This window comes from Apteryx mantelli, chromosome 10 (genome assembly GCF_036417845.1).
Source record: "Apteryx mantelli isolate bAptMan1 chromosome 10, bAptMan1.hap1, whole genome shotgun sequence".
In the NCBI taxonomy this organism is placed as follows: Eukaryota; Metazoa; Chordata; class Aves; order Apterygiformes; family Apterygidae; genus Apteryx; species Apteryx mantelli.
This window is the reverse complement of record NC_089987.1, coordinates 5,943,910-5,964,828: the sequence shown is the minus strand read 5'-3', so window position 1 is coordinate 5,964,828 and position 20,919 is coordinate 5,943,910. Positions and strand designations below refer to the sequence as shown.

At 39.3% G+C, this 20,919-nt stretch overlaps 1 protein-coding gene across 1 annotated transcript in view; it reads left to right on the top strand.

Annotated features, from left to right (window-relative positions):
* GAN (gigaxonin) overlaps nt 1-17,882 on the top strand; it is a 29,165-nt gene extending 11,283 nt beyond the window's left edge. Inside the window, exons 2-11 of the mRNA XM_067302444.1 lie at nt 2,683-2,797; nt 3,668-4,018; nt 4,499-4,716; nt 5,821-5,942; nt 6,424-6,536; nt 7,597-7,746; nt 8,869-9,005; nt 9,576-9,704; nt 15,534-15,643; nt 16,457-17,882. Of these exons, the coding sequence (XP_067158545.1) occupies nt 2,683-2,797; nt 3,668-4,018; nt 4,499-4,716; nt 5,821-5,942; nt 6,424-6,536; nt 7,597-7,746; nt 8,869-9,005; nt 9,576-9,704; nt 15,534-15,643; nt 16,457-16,638 (1,627 nt within the window). The 3' untranslated portion in view covers nt 16,639-17,882. The remainder of the gene's footprint in view (nt 1-2,682; nt 2,798-3,667; nt 4,019-4,498; nt 4,717-5,820; nt 5,943-6,423; nt 6,537-7,596; nt 7,747-8,868; nt 9,006-9,575; nt 9,705-15,533; nt 15,644-16,456) is intronic.
* Nucleotides 17,883-20,919: the final 3,037 nt, after the last annotated feature.

Below are 20,919 nucleotides of genomic sequence, written 5' to 3'. Positions count from 1 at the left end.
TCGCAGTGCCGATTTAAGCTGCAAGGAGCACCTCCAGCTGCCGCTGGGGACTGGTTCTTGCGCCGTGGTCTGGAAATCTCCCTGTCAAAAGGGAGAACCTAGTAACTTATTAGTTAAAAAGTTAAAGATGTATGACTGGTAGGTGAGGGAGCTACCGTTTCTCAGGACAGGTGATAGGAACAAAGTTCAGTTTGAAGCTAACCAAGTTGCATTTGTATGATGTGAGTATTTGTCCATGAGTAACTTTGGATTTGCTGGGATTTGCATGTTTTCTTTTAGAAAGAAAAGTATGATGTTCTCAAGGTTGTTTTCCCCCCCACACCCCCAAAGTGTTTGTATTTTTTGGTTGACATCAATGCTTTCCCCCCCGCCCTCCTTCAGATAAACAGTTGTGGCCTAAAATAATACACAGCAATTGGAGCATCTAGGCTGATAACTGGTTAGGCCCAAAACTCTGAACAACACGTGCTTGTTTCTAGGAGGCGTCTGCGTAAAGTCCATGCAAGGAGGTGATTTAGCTTGGGTGTGTACAGGAGATGCGAAGATGAAAGTTAATGATAAACATCGCCAGTCCTTACACTAATCTGCCCATTAGTGCTGGCAAGCAACTTGTTTATCCTGTGCCTTGCATCTGGTTTAAAACCCGCAATGCCTTGAAATACCCTTGAAGTACCTGTGCAGGTACCGCTGGGTCCCTGCCCCTGTCAGATCATATCCCAGCTCGCTGTATCTTTTTTCTGGTAATTCCTAGAAGGATGCTGCAGATCTTTAACATAAAAATTCTCAAGTAACAGAAAATGGAATTTCATTCCAGGAAACAAGATGTAGCCTTTGTTAAAAGTGGAGAAACCCAAAACTCAACTATAATTAGCATACATAAAGCTGAGATATTTTGTTTGGATAGACTTGAAAATCTGTATAAAGACACAGTGATTAAATCAAAGCAGTGTTAGAGTTCAGAACACGCACTTGCGTTGTGTGCGTGTGTGCTTGCAGGCATGGAAAATGTACGTATTCCGCGTGCTGCGTGCTAGCGCTTGGGGGAGGCTGGAGCAAGCTGAGATACAAGTTGTACGGTATTGCTGGAACTCTCTCTTCAGCTTAGAGGCTTTCAACTGACAAGTCACAGATCTGTTTCTGTTAATGTAGCCTGTGCTTTACTGTAAGTCCCACACAATGTATTTAATTAATCTTCTTCCAAGTGTTAGGGGGAAAAATAAAAAAGGACTAATTCAAATTATGTTGTTGTTAACACTGTTATTTGTATAACTTGTGCTAGGTGCTGTACAAATATGGAATGAAAAAGCTTAGCTTCAGACAGCTTAGTCATATACATGAATTGGAATAGTGTTAAATCTGAGAGTGTCCAGATAACTGGAGATGGATCTTTTGCAGCTTAGAAAAGCCATGAGAAAATAAGTCCACAAATATGACTGACTTAGGGGCTAAAATTACCATGATTATTCATACTTTGAAATCACTTGCAGTAGACTAGGATATTATTTAATGGGAGCAGTGTCTATCTTTGTGAGAAACTAATTTATTCCAAGTCTGAGTAAGTGAAGCAGAATCTGGCTCTTAGATCATATTTATGTCGTTACTCAATGTAAGGATAGCGGACAGCAGTGACTAATTAAGACATTTGCAGCTTAGCTAAGCCACTGCTTTTCACATTCAGAAGCTAATTATATGGAAGAAATATATTCAAATGAATATGAAAATGTTTTTAAAGGCTTTTATTTAAGTCTATATAGTGATATAATGAGGCAGTGAAACCAAATTTTCTGGTCCTTTTATGTTGTATTCTTAGTTCCTTAAAGTGTGAAAGCAGGTGTTCAGAATTATCATCCCGCAGCTCTGGTGGCAGTTCTTACTGGGCTGGCGGACGGTGTTTCTGAATGCTCAGAGTGCTTGTTCCTGGAAAAGTGTCTGTGCTAACGTGCTGGAAAGCCAGCTCTGCTGCTGCGGCATTAGCTCCCCATCTCATTCCCCCCAGTTCTCCTTCGTTCTGTTCAAAAGGACATCAAACTCTTCCTGACACTTATTTATTTATTTGAAATGGCCAGTGGTTTAGATGAATGTTTAAAGCTTGATTCAGCAGAATATAGTCTATTTCCTAGAACTGTGAGCGTGCAGTTCAGTTGCGGCCAGATATAATGATAGGCTGATAACATCATAAACTACACAAAATAGTAATGCAATCAAAATATCTGTGCTGCCAGTGTAGATTCTGATCACGTCTGCTCATTATAATGATTTTTTTTTTTAGTAAAGTGGGTTTTTGGTTTTTTTTTGGGGGGGGGGGAGGGTGTTTCATTATTACCAAAGCAAATCCTTGGTTTCATCCATCAGCAGTACCCTGTGACTAAGTTCTGGTTGAAGTTTTTGAATGCCTGTGATGAACGAGCCAGGAAAAAGTTACTTAGACTCTTTGATGCCAAGAAAAGTTTGCAAAGCTCATGGAATTGTTCAGTCTGGAAATGTGATGAGCAATATTAGAGACTTTAAATGCAGCCTTTTTGTCCTAAATCAAGAGAGAGAATTTTCAAATTATGTTGCAGGGTTTTAACGTATCTGTTATGGCTGAAGTGATCTGTAGCTTGCTTGCTGTTTTCTAAAGGAAAAAAATGCTGTGCTCAGGTCATGAGCTCTTTTTTAGGCTTCTTTTTTTTCCTTCCTCAGAACGAAATTGAACTATAATCCTCCAAAAGATGATGGCTCAACATACAAGATTGAACTTGAAGGGATTTCTGTTGATATCATGAAAGAGATACTAGATTACATCTTCAGTGGGCAGGTATGGTATTAAAAAGAACTAGACAGAAATGGAATTTTTCAGCAAAATAAAGTTTTAACAGTGCTATGCAGAAAGATAAACCTATTGAGAATCTTGCTTTTAAACTTTGATAAATTTTTTTCTATAAAGCAGTAAATCATACTCGGGCTTTGCATATGAAAAAGACAGTAAGCATTTCAGGAGCCCTTTTGCTGTTTTTCTGGTACAGTAGGGGAGGACCCTTTAAAAGATTTAGTGTCAAATGCTTGTTTTAAAACTGAATATCTCCAGTAACCTAAGTTAAAGCATGCAGTCTTTCAGAATGGTAAAAGATAAACTGGGTTGGTAGCGATGGAGATTAAGACCCCATCACTGAACTTGCATATGGCAGTACATCAGGCATCCTTCCTTGCTGACCCCATAATGTCCAGTTTTTTGGCCTCTTGTTGGTGACAGCATGCCTGTTCAGTCTGGGTCAATCTTTGTTTCATTGGTTTTAGCGGGACTTATCGCTGGTGTGTCCAGTCTATTCGGAGCCAGGTTGAGATTGCTGAATTAGTTTAACTTTCAGCAGAAAAAAAAAAAAGGCAGATGAGAGTTCTTTTCTGGGTATGTTCCTCCCCCGCCCCAAATTCGTTTTAGGTTCTCAGATTAGATTAGTAATTTCATTGTTCCTTCAGGCACAAAATTCTGCAAATACCTTCTGTTTAGTTAATGCCTTTCCAGTCCTCTGTTCATTTATAAATGTGCAGTAATCGCATCTATTTCTCATAAATTTTATATTGGCATTAATGCTCAATTTTTCAGCCGCTGAGAATGAGTGTTATGAATGTGGACATCTCATGTAGCAATGAGTGATAGTAGCTATAACTTCTAAATTAATTCTTGCAGATCAGGCTAAATGAAGAAACTATCCAAGATGTGGTACAGGCAGCTGATCTCCTGCTGCTTACAGATTTAAAAGCTCTCTGCTGTGAGTTTTTAGAAGGTTGTATAGCTGCTGAGAACTGTATTGGTATTCGGGACTTTGCACTACGCTATTGTTTGCATCATGTTCACTACCTTGCCTCAGAGTATCTGGAAACTCACTTTCGAGATGTCAGCAGCACAGAGGAATTCTTGGAACTGACTCCAAAAAAACTGAAAGAAGTGCTGTCAATGGAAAAGCTCAATGTTGGAAATGAAAGATACGTCTTTGAAGCGGTGATTAGGTGGATTTCTCATGATGCAGAATCAAGAAAGGTAAGGATAGCAAAGAGTTTGTTTTTTGAATATGACTCAAATAACTGTGTATATTTTAATTGGTGGGAGCTTAAAATAGATATGTCTTTCAGGGCTGCTGTTGCATTCACAGAATTAATTGAATTTTGTCAGAAATGCAGATGAGGGCATGGCAGTAAAAGCACGAAAGCTATGCTTGGCATGTATTACCTGCTGTGTTATGATGTTGTCTTCTAATAGACATTAAGTAAAAATTTTGCTTTTTTTGGCATTAATGGTATCAACTTGTTTTTGTAGAGAGAAAGCAAGTAGTACCTCTTCAGCGAAACTTTGAAGACTTCATCTGTTTTCTTAGCATTGTGATAAAGATTTTGTTATTGCTTCCAGATACCAAAAATACTCTTCAAGTTTTGATCGATGCAGAAGTTTCTGTATGTACGAGTGCATTAGTGCTGTTTTGTGAAGTGTTGGCAATATTCTTCCGTTTATCTCATTCTGCAGGTTCACATGAAGGATGTTATGTCAGCAGTGTGGGTTTCGGGCTTAGATGCAGCATACTTACGTGAGCAGATGATGAGCGAACCGCTGGTACGGGAGATTGTCAAGGAATGCAACAACATTCCCCTCACGCCCCCGCAGCAGGGAGAGGCGATGCTGGCCTCCTTCAAGCCCAGGGGTTACTCCGAGTGTATAGTGACCGTTGGGGGAGAAGAAAGGGTGTAAGTATCGAGTGGCGTTACAAGCCGTCGCAGGTGGTAAAGTAGAGGCAGCTAGCATTCACAGCATGTCTGAAAACACAACGTGACGAGAACTTGTGCATCTAATGTGTACGTGCTTATTGCTTTATCATTTGAATGTTTTTAGGTTGGTCAGCTGCACCTAAAATGCCTTTGAATGATTCAGCAATAAATAGTTAATTTTTGACAATTTTCTTAAATTCAACATAGAGTTTTTAAGTTTAAAAACTAAACTCTTTCATGTTGCTTCATACGTGTACAATATCATATAAATGTTATCAATCTAAGTCTAATTTTATTCTTAAGATCTTTTGCTTAGGGAGGTTCATTTAAAAAAAGAAAAAAAGCTTACAGTAGGACATATTGTTCTGTTCAGGAAGTGGTGGCTGTTTTGTAACTGAATAGATTTTATCCAAAATAAGCACAAAACATTGGTGAAACTAAAGATCTGAAAACCACCTATAATAAATCTTAAAAATAACGGACATGTCCTCCGCTTTGACTGTTTTGTTTATAATAGCTGTGGTTCCGAAGAAAAGTATTTATTGGTGCATCTGAGATGCCAGATGAAAGTTCCTGTTCCACAGAATAATTCCTTTATTTTCTTGAGTATCCCCTGCAGTAGAGGGGAGGGGTTTGTCCTATGTTTAAATGAATTTAGGGCTTTGGTATTTGCTCTTTATAGAAGTGCAATAAAATATTCAAATAAAATCTTGCACTTCAGTTTGTGTATCATTTTACAAAGAGATTACTAATAGGCTGTATCAGTGCTTTTAGTTGATTAAAAATATTTTTAAAATTAAATTATTTAAAAATATTACAGGCAGATATAGTAAGAATGAGGTGCACCTGTTTTGTCTCCAGTCTGTACGCAATTAAATTTATGCACATTTGACCTGTGGGGCAAATTTATTAAAACTCCTCCTTACCAGGGAAGTGCTACATTTTATGAATGTGTGTTAAGTCATGTGTGTTTCAGACAAAGTTGCTAACAACTAACTAATAAACTTATGTCTGTTTCTCTGTGTGCGCTTTTTTCTTATCTTTTTCCTTCTGCCTTCCCTTCCCACCTGCCCCCGCGTTCAGATCACGGAAACCCACCTCAGTGATGCGGTGCATGTGTCCTCTTTACGATCCCAACAGACAGCTCTGGATTGAACTTGCTCCGATGAGTATTCCACGGATCAATCACGGAGTGCTGTCGGCAGGTACAGGGGAACCTTGTGTTTGTAAGGCTGATAGTATGGAAACTTAGCAGTGCCTCAGAATCTGAGATACGCTTTATAATATGTTTTTTTCCCTCAGGATTAATGGCACTGGGGTTATTTCTTGCTTCTCCTTTGGCTGCCCAGAATGCTACTTTATTCTGTGATAATTCCCGTCATCTGAACATTGTAGAATAACTTTCATATTTTGCAGGAGTCTGCTACAGCTGTTTCTCCAGGAACATTTCATGTTTTAAGTAAATTGTAGTTAGTTGCTGCATCACTGAATTTGTTGAAGATTATCTGCAGTGATAGGCTGGAGTATAGTTGAAGATATGTGCTTTACCTCCTTCAGTCCAGTTTGACCTGTGACCAGTCTGAGTCTCTTAATGAATTCAAAGATGCAGCTAACCAGTCTTGTGGTCTTGCCAAGTGTACAGATGTGAATCCTGTTTTTAAGATCACATTATATTTTGTTTTACAGAAGGATTTTTATTTGTGCTTGGTGGTCAGGATGAAAACAAGGCAACGCTAAGCTCTGGAGAGAAGTATGATCCAGATACCAATTCATGGAGTTCCCTGCCACCGATGAACGAGGCAAGATCACTATCTAAATCTTGATTTAATTATTCACTTTGGCAAAACGTTCATTTGCTTCTGCAAAATTTTATTCTGAACCTCCAGTCATTTGCATCTTATGCATTCAGGATCATGGTGCAGACTGCCCTCTGTTTATTTCTCTGTAGTTACTTTTGGTCCGGTAATGACTATAGGATCTAGAAAATACTACTTATTGGGCAAGAGCTAGCTGTAAAGCTGAACTACAGAATTTCATGAATTACACGTTTAGTTGGTCATATAGTGTCCTTAATGTCTTCTGTATACTGGCTGCCTTAAAAAATAAAAATAAATAAATATATATATACACACACACATATTATATATATGTATTTCCCTTCTGTGTTATGCACAAGAGAATTCCTTATATGGACAAAGGGATTGAACTATGCAGAAACAGACAGAGGACTACAGAATTTGGCTTGTGCAGGCATTTATATTTAATTTTGGTTTGAGCTAATGTTTCCTCTTCATGTTTGCATTCCATCAAAAAGTGACAGTTTATTATATGTAAACATATATCCTTAATATGCCTATGTTTTATTTTCTTGATGAAGGTCTTTTTATTAAGAAATTGTTTTTCTTAAGCAAAGGCTGTTGTTGGCATAGGCCTGTACTTGCACTTAAAGGAAACCCAATGTTGTAGTCATGATGCATTATTTTTCATGTTTTCTGTGAATAAGATTGAGTGAGGTTAGATGTGCTCCTATACAAGAAAATAGCAGAGTTGTCTTTCTGCAGAACTATGGGTCCAAACTTTGACAGCAGCAGCTTCATCTAGTAGACCAGTACTATGCAAACTGGAACGCAGCTAAGCACTGTTTTTTAATTTCTGTAGTCTCTTTTGATTTTGCTGTTCTATCTGTTTGAATACTGTTTTCTTTAGAGATTTTTAAGAACAACAATATCTAGAATAACATTTTAAAAAAAAAAAAGACAAAGTCTCAGCAGTAATGCTGCAGACAGATACAAGAAAAAAGATGGTAAAACATAACTGCTGCTGTAAATAAATCAGTACAATGTTGATGTTATTCCTTAGGCACGGCATAATTTTGGTGTGGTAGAGATTGATGGAATTCTGTATATTCTGGGAGGTGAGGATGGTGAAAGGGAGCTAATCTCTATGGAGAGTTATGATATTTATAAGCGGACCTGGACCAAGCAGCCAGACTTGACCATGGTTAGAAAGGTAAGAACTCCATCGTATGATCATATGTTATAGCATTATTTATTGTTAAACAGTTAGGGTCAAAATATACGTTGGCCATTTGTTTCAAGTAAAAGCTGCAACAAACCCTCCTCAAACGGAGAGGAGGGAGAGCAGCTTTATATCAAAACCCAGCTGCTGCTGGCAGTTCTCATGGGCAGCATTGTGCAACAGGCGGTGCGGGAACCCGAACCCCTCTCTCACTCTGTCTTGCTTGTCATCCTACCCCTGCCCCAGTTTTAAACTTCCGTAGTGTTTTATTCTTTCTAAGAGGTTTTTTGTTCTTTCCCCTTCTGGAGATCAGTCTATAGTGTTGAGTCCTAAAGTGGTGGAAGGAAGATTCTTTTAGTCCTCTCTTAATGCTTGTTCAACTTTTGCCATTCAGAATGAGGTAGGAGAGGACTCGTTTGCTACACTGTTCTCTTCAGCAACAAAAATAAATGTTACGAGAAAATGTTGCATCTACACTCGCAGGCAATTAAACATTTAAAAAACTAATCATTTAAGGCTATATAGTTAACTTCATTGCTGCTTACTACAGAGAAAGCGAACTTTTTATGCAGACTGTTTTTGGAGAATTGTCACAGAGCAGATGATAAAGAAAAATTAAACTGAAGGCAACATTGTGCAAATTGAACTGTAACAGCATTGCCCAGTATGAGCAATACTTTAACCTCACTTTTGCTGTGTTTTATTCCCTTTGTTTTCATAATAAATGGCCTAATGTTCAGGGTGGTAGTCGCTAATATAAAGCCTGTATTGGTTAGCTAGTTAAAAGGAGCAGTTTTATGCTCATATTTCTTTTCGACCTGGAAGTGAAATCAGGTAAAGAAATTTGAACTAGTTCTCCCCCACCTCTCCCCTTGTGCTTAGAGACTATTCTTTGCGAAAAACTCAACTTGTGTTATGATTATGAGCGTAATTAAGACTCCTCTCTGCCTTGTTGCTTAGACTGTGTTTTATTTATTTTGATTAAGCTTCCTGACATGATTTTTCTAACACTTAACACTCTCTATTAAACAAGATTCTTTAGTTTTGAGCTCTTGATATTGTGTGCAACTTTGGGTGTTTGGTTTTGTTTTGTTTTCCCCCCCTTCATTCAAGATTGGCTGCTATGCAGCTATGAAGAAGAAAATCTATGCAATGGGTGGAGGCTCCTATGGAAAACTCTTTGAATCTGTGGAGTGTTATGACCCTAGGACTCAGCAATGGACAGCAATTTGTCCTCTAAAAGAGAGAAGGTGGGTGACAATGGAAATAAAATCTAGATTACAAGAATATATTCAGTGAGAACCTTCCAAAACAGTTAGAAAAGTGTACTCAACTTCCTTTTACTTTTTAAAAAGGAGTTGATTGTTAATGTCATCAGTGTTGTATCAGTATATACTTGATAACCTGTATGGTTCCTTTAACGCTGAAGCGCTGGTCCTCTGATAAGAGGAAGTTGTCTTTGTTTCTCTGAAGAATACCTAAGATGTCTGTTAGAGTCCTATGAGTTTCAGCGTGCCTTTCTGAATCACGGTGGCCTGCAGTTGTAATGCCAAGATGTGGCCGAGTAATGTGTCAGAGTTATAAATACATCCTGATGTTACAAGCAATACTACCCTGATGCAAACTGAAAACCAAAAACCAAACACAGATAAATGCTTTATTGTTCTGTTCTTTCACGTGGTATGGCTTACAGTTCACATCCATGACTCATCTAATTTTGTTGATTATGCAAGATGCCCAGAACAGAGAAAATTCAGAAGGATATGTAGAATGGTTTAGATGCATCACAACTTTGCCTGTTTTCTTATTTGAATTCTCAGATTTGGTGCAGTGGCCTGTGGAGTTGCCTCTGAGCTTTACGTGTTTGGTGGGGTCAGAAGTCGTGATGACAGTCAAGCCAGTGAGATGGTGACATGCAAATCTGAATTCTATCATGACGAGTTTAAAAGGTAACTAGCCACAGCTATTAACATAGGAAATACATAATTTAGATGCTCATCTGTCCATTTCACCTCCACTTGAAAGCATATTAGACACTTAAAAGCTTATTAGACCTTTGCTGTGCATCTCTGTTGCTCATTTTACCTTGTAACACCCCTACGGGGTCATGCAGTGGCTTGTCCCTCTAAGATACCACACTGGGCTCTTGATGTGTGACAGGGCCACCATGAAAAGTCCTATCTGTACCTGAAAAGGAGAAACATCATGACTGAAAAGTGGTTTGCCTGGCTCTTCGCCTGTGCTCTGCAGTTTCCCTAAGTTCACAACACTGCTGTCACCACCCTTTACTCATGCCCCAGGCTCCTAGAGACTGCTTGTGGAGAAATGTAAGAATATATAGCAATACTTCCCCCTGGTCCAGGCCCGTTCCCAAAGACTTGCAGCTTAGGTGGTTCCTGAGCTAGAGCTGCTGAATTAAGATATTTCATGGATTTCTGTTCCTAGCATTCATCTGATTGCTGTTTGAATCCACGTAGGCTTTTGCCATAGGAAGGACGCTGTGGATGCTATGCATTTCTCGGTTATCTCTGCACACTGTGTATGGCTAATCTCTTTGTGTTTGTTTTGAATCTGCTTCTTAGGACTCCATTTGTTATCTCCTGGCTCTTGTATTAAAATCCACCTTAGGCCTTATTACATGTGGTAACTATTCAGAACATAATTTGTGTTAGACAAAATTTTGCATGGAGTTCAGCTTATTTTCCAGGAATAATTGACAAGCTTTGGTACCTCCCATGCTTTCTTCTTGCATATAATTATAAATTGGATGTCTTATTTCAATGTAGTTTATAAAGAAACTGTCAGATATTTCAAGGATTGTTGACAGTGGAGGAGATTAATACATCTGTATTACAAAATCAAGACTGATTTATGACTGTGACCTTTATAAAAGCACATGAAAATAAAATAGTAGGGTGTAAGTTTACGATATAATTATCTCATAAAATGTGGTTGTAAAGAGACTTCAGTTTCTGCATGAAAATATCTTCTCTGCTCTAAGTAGAGTCCAAAATAAACAGCTATAGTCAAAAGAAACTGGAGAAGAAGAAATACTCTTCAAAGTGACTATAAGAAGCAGGCAGATGAGATAGCTTGTTGCTCCTCATGTTCCATAGTGACTTCTCATCCTTTGAGGGTGTGGAGAAATGATAAAGCGAATAAACTTCTGGGCAAGAGTTCTTCCAGAAGGAAAGAATTCCAGCAGGAAATACTTCCCTACCTCCCAGTTGCTATTTCTAATTGATTTGCTTGAAATGTTTCCAGACTGACTCTGTTTTTTGAAAGGTGGTATATAGCTCAAGATTCTCACCAGTGACTGTAAATTTCTAGTCTCCTTGGTTGCTACAGATTAAGCTTTCCTAAAGCGTAATTAGAAAAAGTTTGCAAGTCCCAGCCTTGATTGTAGGTGAGTTCTCACTGCCACCTACTGCCTGCAATGCAGTTGTATAGCTGGCAGTATTTCCAATATAATTACATTTTTACTTGGTGGCATCCCAGAGATTTTCCTAGATTCATGTAAAAATATAATAAAAATCCAGCTGCTTCAACTCTTGAATGGTGTTAAATTATGGTATTGATACTTATGGAAGTGTCAGTATTTCTTCCCCCATAACTGTCAATCTTCCTTCAAAATATTCCAGACCAGTTGGTCTTGGGTTGGTGGTCCTTTTTCCTCCCCTGACACCTGTTGATAGATGCAAGGTTAGGATAGGTAACTGGTTTCTATTGAAATGTAGCACCCTGTGTAGCGTGTGAGTGGCATGTGAGCTGTGCTGGCACAGAGGAAGGTGAGGTGGAAGTGAGTAATCTCCCTCTACGTACTGGAGGAGGCATGTGTTGAGGGCTGCTGAGCTGTCCAGGCTTTGTCTCTGCTCTGATAGTTTGGGCTTAGAAACTTGAAGCATGTGTTTGCACTCCAGACTGTTCACAGGCGTGTGTCCTCCATCAGAAGTGGAGGGCAGGGGAGACCAGAATAGTTACTGCTTTTGCTTCAGTAGTAAATGCTGCTACTCCAGCTTTAACTCTTGTTTTCCTGTGTTTGAAGGTCCACTAGTTTCCTCCCCGGAGTGGTGTTAGTTACCAGAAGAGGGTGCTGTGTTACCATGTTACTTGATAGTTAGCTCTAGCTCATGAGGACTAACAGTTATCCAGAGCTTCAGATTAATTCAGATACATCTGTGCAAGCTGAACACAGTCTGCTGTAGCCATGGTGGTGACTTTGCTACCTGAGCAGTTGTACCTACTTGAGGAAGAGGGAAAATAATCATAAAGGGACCTCACTACAAAACAAAGTGACCAAATATTCCCCTGCTAATACCAGGACAAAATACTTTCTGCTGTCTGGATGGTACTTGTTTACTTTGCAGTACGACTGAGACTGGAGAGTTAACATAATTTCATTGTAATAGTGGCCTGCGAGCATCAAGTGAAGGCAAGTTGACTGTTTCTGGAAAATGCAAGACTCATTTCTTCAGCTGATTCAGAAATAACAGAAAACAAATCTAAATCACTTTATTTTGAGTGAAGGAGTAAATCTCCTAGTTTTAAAATATTCATCAAGCTAAAAATTTTTCTTTAAAAAAAAAAAAAAGGTGGAGAGTGGGAGACAGGGACAGCAGAAGGGTAATCTTGGCTCAGTGATCCAATATTTGTTTAGTCTGTAGAAAATAGGAAACCTTAAGTACATATCGAAGATCTCATTGAGTTAGTCTTTCTTTTGGCCAGAGTTTATAATGTATGACATGGCTTTGTGTTTCATGTAGATGTGTGGACACCTGAATGGTGTCTGTATACACTTTTTTTTTTTCAGTGTGGATATTTGGAAATCCTTAGAGTGCAAAGTGCCTGTGGGATTCTTTGCAAATGCATGATAAAACTGCTGGTGGAGCTCTGGCCTTGAGTACAGCTGCTGCTGCATTTACTGGTGTTCTGTAAATGTGGGGTAGGCCTTCTTTCTGCTAGCTCCTGATACAAAATTACTTATCAAAATTTGCAGGGTGGGGGTTTTTTGTTTTGTTTCTGGGGGAGGGGGGGGAATACAATGAGAGATGCTTGTTCAGGGGCAATACTTGGTAAGCACCACTTAAAATAATTCTCTTTGCTACTGAAACATCACAGAAACCCTCTAAACAGTATGTAAATAGTAAGCTAAATAATCTTATGCCATAGTATTTGTAGCTAGGAAGATGCTCCTATGCAGTGCGCGGGAATCTCATCCAAAGGAAATGCTGCCTATACAAATGCAATGAGAAAGCGAGCTGGCTGCCTGGCAGCGCGTCAGATAAGAGGAACACTCACGAGATTTCCAATCGCTTGTAGGCTTCGTGACTCAGCTGGTATGAGCTTAAGGTGAGGGGTCTGAAATAGGTTGGTTCTGTATTGCCTCTGTTTTACTCCCATCTGGAAATAAAATAGTTACCATCCTGCTTATTAATTACAGCTGTTTGGATGGATTTTTAGTTGATACCACTTCAACCCCCCCAAAATCGGGATTCCTTCCCCTTTTAATTTCAGGGGAGGCCCATTTTGGTTTCGTATTGCCCGTTTTTGTCTGTAGTTACAAAGGAACATGTCATCTCTGTTCTTCTCAGAGTCCGTTTTAGTAGAGCCATCCCAGGGAATTGCGCAGCAGAGCTGTGCTCCAGCGAGTGCTTTCAAATTCCTGAAGACTCCGACTTTCTTGTCCTCATGTTTTTTCATGCTGCTCAAACGGTAGGCAAATGATCAACCCGCATTAAGCTGGAGCCCAGTCAAGTTCTGATGAAACGTGACCCCTTGCCCTTCCTGTCTTTGTTCCTTCCGAGTTTTAACTGCTAAAACTGCTGTACGCATTCCTAAAAAGTTGGGGCTGTTTTTAAAGTATATGTGTTGGGAAAGGTTGAGAATGAATTTTCACAAGCAACTAAAGATACTTTAAATTTTTCTTTTCTTGATGTGCAGTAGCAAAATGTCTGGGTCCTGCGCTGTATTTCTGTTCGTTTAAACTCCGAATCCATGAGTATCTAGCACTGGCAAGCCCCCAAAGTTCACATGATTTCCAGCTGCTCCATCAATAGCTAGAGTAAAAACCAGGTTTTGCTTTTCAGTGAGACATCTCCTCTCTGTGCTGTGTGCTGAAGCTCAGCACGCTCAACTCATTCTGTGTTCTTCCCTTCTCTGATACAGTCCTGTTCTTTTTTTTTTTTCTCCCATGTTTTTTTGCTGTTTATTCAACTAAGTTGAGGTAACTTGGTGGTGCTAGAATGCACTGCAAATATTGAATATGCCCCCTTACCACAGTAAGGGGGAAAAAAGCTAATGATACATGCTAAAAGGTGTTTTGCTGTCTAACAGACTTTCTGAATGACTATAGAAGACTTCACTTTTTTCCCGTTGTTAGTTCATCTGTCGTCCTCTGCGGCAGTTACACGGGTTCCCGTGCTTTCTGCGGACTCCTAAGCCTTCCCTGTATAGCACAGACAAAGTGACGGACAGCTTATCCTTTAGTGTGGCCTTTAAAAATTGATGTCTCTCTCCAAGATAATGGCTGTGTATCAGCATCTCCTTCAGCCTCAAAGAGGCTTACCTCTGAGTCATGAGTTAAGATGATGCAGGGTCTTCAAGGGTCAGCAGTTTCCATGAAGATATTTCCTAACTCTTCCCTCAAATTAACCAGGTATGGCAATGAAAATACATAGGATGCTTGTAAAAGGTTTTTCAAATTTCTCTGTTCTCTGTAAACTATTAAAATATTGGACTCCCTCTAGGAGAGGTCACCTAAAATAGTCTTGATTTTACATCTTAAGGGTCTGTAAATAGTAACTATGCCAACATCTGCAAAAGTTCAGCAGCAATCTGCAGAAATTTGTTTCAAAGCCATAAGGAGGATGCTGACACATCTGGATAAATGGGCCATCTTTATAAACCAGTGTCTCACAGAGGAGTGGTAAATACATCCATACTTAGCTGGTTTCCAAAGGCTTCAACGTGGAAAACTGCTCTTCACTCTGTGGGAAGATCAGGCTGACGTAGTGCTGAAACAGAGGCATTTTTAAAGTGACCATAAGGGATTTTAAAGATTTCAGTAGGAGCTAGGAAGCAACTGAAAAGAGCCTGATATGCGGTTGGGAAGTTCTGCTTCAATTCCAAGGAATGGACTTTTTTCTTTCCTCAAATCCCTTAACACTGAGTTTCAATCTTCTATCCCTTGTTTAAAATTAAGTATTGCCAAGTGCTGCATTCCCTATACTGCACATGGGATTTCTTGTCTCTGACAAAGTACAATTAAAGAAGTTGGGGAATTATGTGGGGGAAGGTACTGCTTAATAATAAGGCCTTGCTATAGCAACGTGTTATTTCCTCTGCTATGTACTATTAAGATTTCTATGCTTTTATGGCTATGCTGATTTTAAGACAAAGTTGCCTAAAATTTTCCCTGTAGGGAAAATTGACTGTTATAGCTGTTGCAGAAAAGGCTCTCCTGTATGCCTGCTGTCTTCCAGAAGAGCATACTGGGTGGCTGCAAGAAAAATTTATTCCAGATAGATTACACAGATGAGTGGAGCAATCCTGAAATAAAGTAACCTCAAGATAAAGTATCTCAAACTTTCCGAATAGCAGTACCAGTTACTTTTGCTGGCTATGAGGCCTGATCAACTAGACAACACTTCCAACTTTTACATAGAAAATTAACTTGTATGCTCTGCTTTTCATTCAAATAGGACAGCTGGAAAAAGGACCTTTTTTTTGGTGCTCAATAAAAATAACATACCAAAATCTTATTTTATTTATTTTTACAGGTGGATTTATCTAAATGACCAGAACTTATGTATCCCAACTAGTTCTTCTTTCGTGTATGGAGCTGTGCCTATTGGAGCCAGCATTTACGTGATTGGAGATCTTGATACAGGTTAGAGTTGAAACTAATAATTTCCTGTTGCTTGTTGTCTTCAAGTCTTTTAAATACTTGGTGCTAATGAGTCTGATCTTTAGAATTAAAGGCTAGGACTTTAATTCTTTGTAATTCTGAACTATTTTCTGTTCCAGTACTGTTGCCCTCAGGGGAGATGTGCTAGATTTACAGAAATGTGCATGTAGGTTTTGTACATTGGACCTTTTCAGAAACAAAATCAGTAGTACAAGCATTTGGCTGATTAGCACTGCAAAGATGAGGAGAAAAGACCAAGAGGAACAGCATAGTATTGCATTAGTTTAAATATAAGAAAAAAAGTTGGTGTCTGTGGGTTTTTTCTCCACCTTTTCAGTGGTGAGCAGGTGGTTCTGCATTTTGTGGACATCATCCTGTGGCTCACACAGCTGGTAGCAGCTCTTGGCTCTAAATCCCAGCTGTATACAGGTGTACTTACAGATGCATTAAATTCTCCTCCCTCATAGCTTTCAGCAGCAGGCCAAATGCTGTAGGAAATGTTCGAAGGACTATACTTGCTTTCATGGCTGTATATAGATATATATGTGTGTACGTATATAGACTGTCTACAAAATATGAAAAAGCAAATTCAAAATCTGGCGATTTTAAGTAGATAAATGTCTGTTTTCTTTTGAAAATAACTTTAACAATATATCCAAAAACTGTTTTGAGATTGTATGTGTGCTCTAGTGCACTCTAGTAATAAGTATTTGCCTTACTAGAGGTTAAATGTGCTGGTAGCTACAGTAGGCATTAACTTTTTTTTTTTTTCATTCTTTGTGTGTGTGAGTTTAGGTACAAATTATGACTATGTTAGAGAATTTAAAAGAAGCACGGGAACCTGGCAGCGCACTAAGCCACTACTTCAATCAGACCTTCGCCGTACTGGCTGCGCGGCTTTGCGAATTGCAAACTGCAAGCTCTTCCGACTGCAGCTTCAACAAGGATTATTCCGCATTCGTGTACATTCTCCATGATCCCTGTGCTGGAAGTGGAGGAGACTGGAAGAACTCTACGCAGTCCACCATAATATAGCTCTATATAAAGGAAAAGCTGAGAAATTGCAACTGAAACTTACACTGTATGCTGTGCTTTGGTATGGTAACTGTTTTTGTTTTAAATGCTTAAAAAGCTTGAGTCTCAGTTCATGTTTCGGGGACAAATAACTCTACGTATACATTAAAAGAAGAGATATAAAAATGAGATAAGGAAACACCTTCAGTCCTAACCATTTGGAGTTTAAACTGTGCTATCGAAGGAGTTTCTTTGTGTCTGAAACTGGTGGGAATTGGTATTCCTTTGACAAAGTTTGTTGAAAGCAAAAATGATTTAAGGTGCATTTCCCCTGAGGGGAATAGATAAGGATGAATGTGCTATCTTGGACTGGATAGCTATAATGCACAGAAGCTATATGAAAACCAACCTCTCTGGTATACTGCAAAGACTGTTGTTTGACTGTAATGCCGTAGGAGATGTTGGTTGTTGCACCATTTATTTCTAGTCCTTCCTCAAAAGTTAAGGTCTGTGCCTAAAAATGGTGGAGGTGTACATATGTTTTTCATTCATTTGCAATGTTTTCATTCCTAAGAATATTTTTAATATATTTAAAATGGACTAATCTAAAACAGATACACTACAGATAAGTAAACTGTTTTTTCTATGCTGTCATTTGAATAGCCTGATGCACTGGTGTACAGACGGGTGGCATGCATTTCTCTGTGGATTTTGGAGGCTGTTTTCTTGAAGTAAAGGGAAAAGATAATTGGAAAAGTTCATGACAGTTGCTGCTCTTGGTAAAAGACAACAGAACTTGACAAAGAAAATAGGTTGTGTTCCTTTTTACTTCAGATGTTTTGCTAACTAAGAGTAGGGTTTTTAAGACTGAGGATTGTAGGAAGGTGCATTTTATCTCTGTTAGAACAAAGGTGGCATGTGACAAGGATATATTTGTTTTGCAGAAAACATGATTTTTGGACCATCAATTAAGGAAAATTGTACAGCAACTTTAAATTGGGATCAAAAGCTGGTTTATTAATGATTTCTATGCTAAGGTACAAAGTCTTGTTTACTACTGTTTGACTTTGAAAGCTGGGTTTTATGGTGTGGTTATAATGAAGAATTTAGTATCTTGCATTTTATTTCTTAAGTCTTGTTCACATCAGTAGTGATATTTAATTGACTTATTCATAGTAAAGATCGGCTGGTAGAACATTTTACCTCACTTCTTGATTTCATTGTTGTTTGTGATAGGTGGGATATAACATATTTATTTAAAAAGAATAAAATGAGATGGAAATAGAATCGAAATTTCCTGCCCATCAGAAAGACTTTATATTACCAGTATTATAACTACATATAGTACTTTCCATTCTGCAACTTTGTGGACCTCAGACAGAAGCCAGTCTTTGCCCTCAGTTTTGTTAGTGTAAACGTTTGCAGTCATCTTTGTATCATTATAGATCTGCTGAGATACAATTCCAAATTAGTACAAAATAATTATATTTAAATATTCCTTTAAGAGACATTCTAAAACTTACTCCTGCTCATAATCCTTCCATAATGCTGATTCCTAGTTGGAATTACTCTGGTTCTGAGCAGTGTGAGGTGGGAAGGGGCAGCAGCTAACCCATTGACCACTATTTATTTTTTTATTTTTTGTAATGCTGAAGTGCTGCAAGACTTGAACTATATACATCAGTTTTCTGGCCTATATTAGTTGGCGTATTAGAAATTATATATATTTATGCATTGCAGTAAACTTGGTGTGTATATATATGTCTTAAAATTTTAAATTTATATATAATGCTTTACTACAGAAATGTGAACCACTAATTCTATCTTCAGCTGTCTTGTGAAATAAATCTCAAGTGCTGTTAGCTTATCCGTAAAACATCCCTTTTTCGAAAATTTTGCATTGATTAATTTTTTTCCTGAATAAGTGCTGAAATCCCATATTAAAAAATGATCGAATTGAATGTTTCCAAGTATCTATCTCACTTTTGAGCTTAGTTTTCTAAGTGGCTTAGAAAACTTCTGAAAATGTTATTTAAAATGTTGCAGGCTGCTATCTCTGAGTCCTTGTAGCTCCCCAGTACATTTGAGGGCATTCAGCATCCAGAAAAACTAAATAATAAATGCACATAATAACAAATAATGTATACATTAGCAGTGTTTTGCAGTTAAAGTTAGTGAACTAAATGTTTACACTTTGAGTAGGATTAACAGTAGATTTTCTTACTTAAAAAAAAAAAAATAAAGCAAACAAAAATCTGCTGGTAATTGGAGTGTGTTGCTAATACACTCAATTAGACTTGACCGAGGAGCTTAAATCTTGTCGCTTGGAATAGTTGCAAACTTAATTTCATAGCACACGTATACTCCTATAGCTTACTTCAAGATTGGAGATTGGGAGCCAAATCTCTAGAGACACTGTCACCTTAAGTTTCAGGTATGTAAGTTGTTGAAGATTTGGTATTCATTCAGTCTCAAAATTGGCTTCCTTGGTCCTGCTTCAAGCAAGGAGTTGAACCAGATTTCCAGTATGGATTAATTGGTGATTTTAGAATTCACGTTGCCCAACTACCTGCCTGACCCTCCTAGGGCTTAAAGTTGCAGTTCTGGGGACTTGGAGTAGCGTGTGGTGTGTGTTTTTGTCTCTGAGCTAGTGAGCTGGATCAGCTCCCAGAGAGCTGGTGCGAGGATGGGAACCTGAGGCTCAAGGTGGAGGAAGATGGAGCATGAAGCAGTAGAGCAGGACAGGAGGCTAGACCTGCCTCTTTGGGTGGCAACATGCCATTGATCAGCCTGCATCCTGCTGAGGAGCTGGGAGGAAAGCTGTCTGCGTCTCCGTGCTGCTGGTTTGCTCCGACTCCTTTTTATGTTGCAGCCTAGGTAGGGGATGGGGATGGTCCTCAGACTGCTTTGTCTGTGGGCCTGATCAGTAGATGATCCAGCCTAGCTTGTGGTTGTGCGTGGGAGAGAAGGGATGTGTCTTGGGGTCTGGTGAGCATATGTCTGTCTGTCTAGCTCTTAATCCACAAGCCCAGTGATGAGCGTATTTTTGGGGGAAGTGAAATAATCAGATTTTGGTTCCCTCCCAGTTTGGAGCAGGATTTAGAAACCAAGGTTCTCCTTTCTTCAGGGTGTGCCTGATGGTTCAGGTGGTTGTGTATAGCGAGATGGATAGTTACCTCTTTCTGGCTTTCTTTGGGAAAGAGATTATCTACTTCAGCAGTGGAGGGAGGATTTGATACCAGAGGTCCTGGGTGGAGGGAGGCAACCAGCCCAGACCACTGGGAGGTAGGATGTCTCACTGATGAACAGCTCTGGGTAGAACTGGATCTGCTGATAAAGGTCACCAGCCTGGCTGTCCTGGCTCTTCTGGGCAACTGCATAGCCCTTCGTAAGATGCCTGAACCCTGTGTGAAGCACCTTGTGAATTTTCCCTGTTTGCAGTCCAGGTTTAGGTGTTAGGGCAGTTTAGAAACTTGTTTAAGTTGTCCTTGCTAGGCACAGGAGCCTTGACAGCCATCCCACCTTAATTCACTGCTGTTCATGGATCAGCATTCTTAAATCCAGCCAGTTTCCTCAGATTTTTTTTTTTTTAATAATTTTCTTAGTGAGCTCTCTGTGCAGTCTGCTGGTTTCTGAGAATCAGGTTTCTGAGCTCCTAATCTTCCCTGCTGATTTACTGAACTGGCTGCCTGGTTAGGGACCGTGAGTTCAGCATGGCATTGAAAAGTTCTTGAGGCCAATGTGTATATCACTTAAGAGTGCCGCTTGCTTTGCACGCACAGGGCCTAGAAGATGGCAGTAGGGGAGGCCTTCTTCCCTCCTCGCTCTAGCTCTTACCGTAATTCCCCCCCAAAAGTTCACTTTTTCTTCCTTTCTACACATGCCACAGATTACTTTTGGAAAAGCAAATTGCGAATTCAAAGAACAAAAGTTTGACCTTACAAATGGAAAAAAAAAACATATGCACACAAGTGTCCTCTGTGCTTGTTTTACATGTGTAGTCTTGTGGCTCCTTTGCGCAGAAGGTGATTACTGCTGTGCCCCTCAAACGGAAGTAAAGGTATAATGCACGAAAGCACTCATGAAACAAAACTTCTAGGTTTCATTCCAGGGGTTCTACCAGAAGTGGAAGAGACACGCAGCAGGCTTGGTGTTGTGCCTTGCCCAACCTGAGTTGAGAGACGCTCATGTTCCTCAGTGTTCAGTGTTGGACTGGACTTCAGATTCACATCCATTTTGTTTTT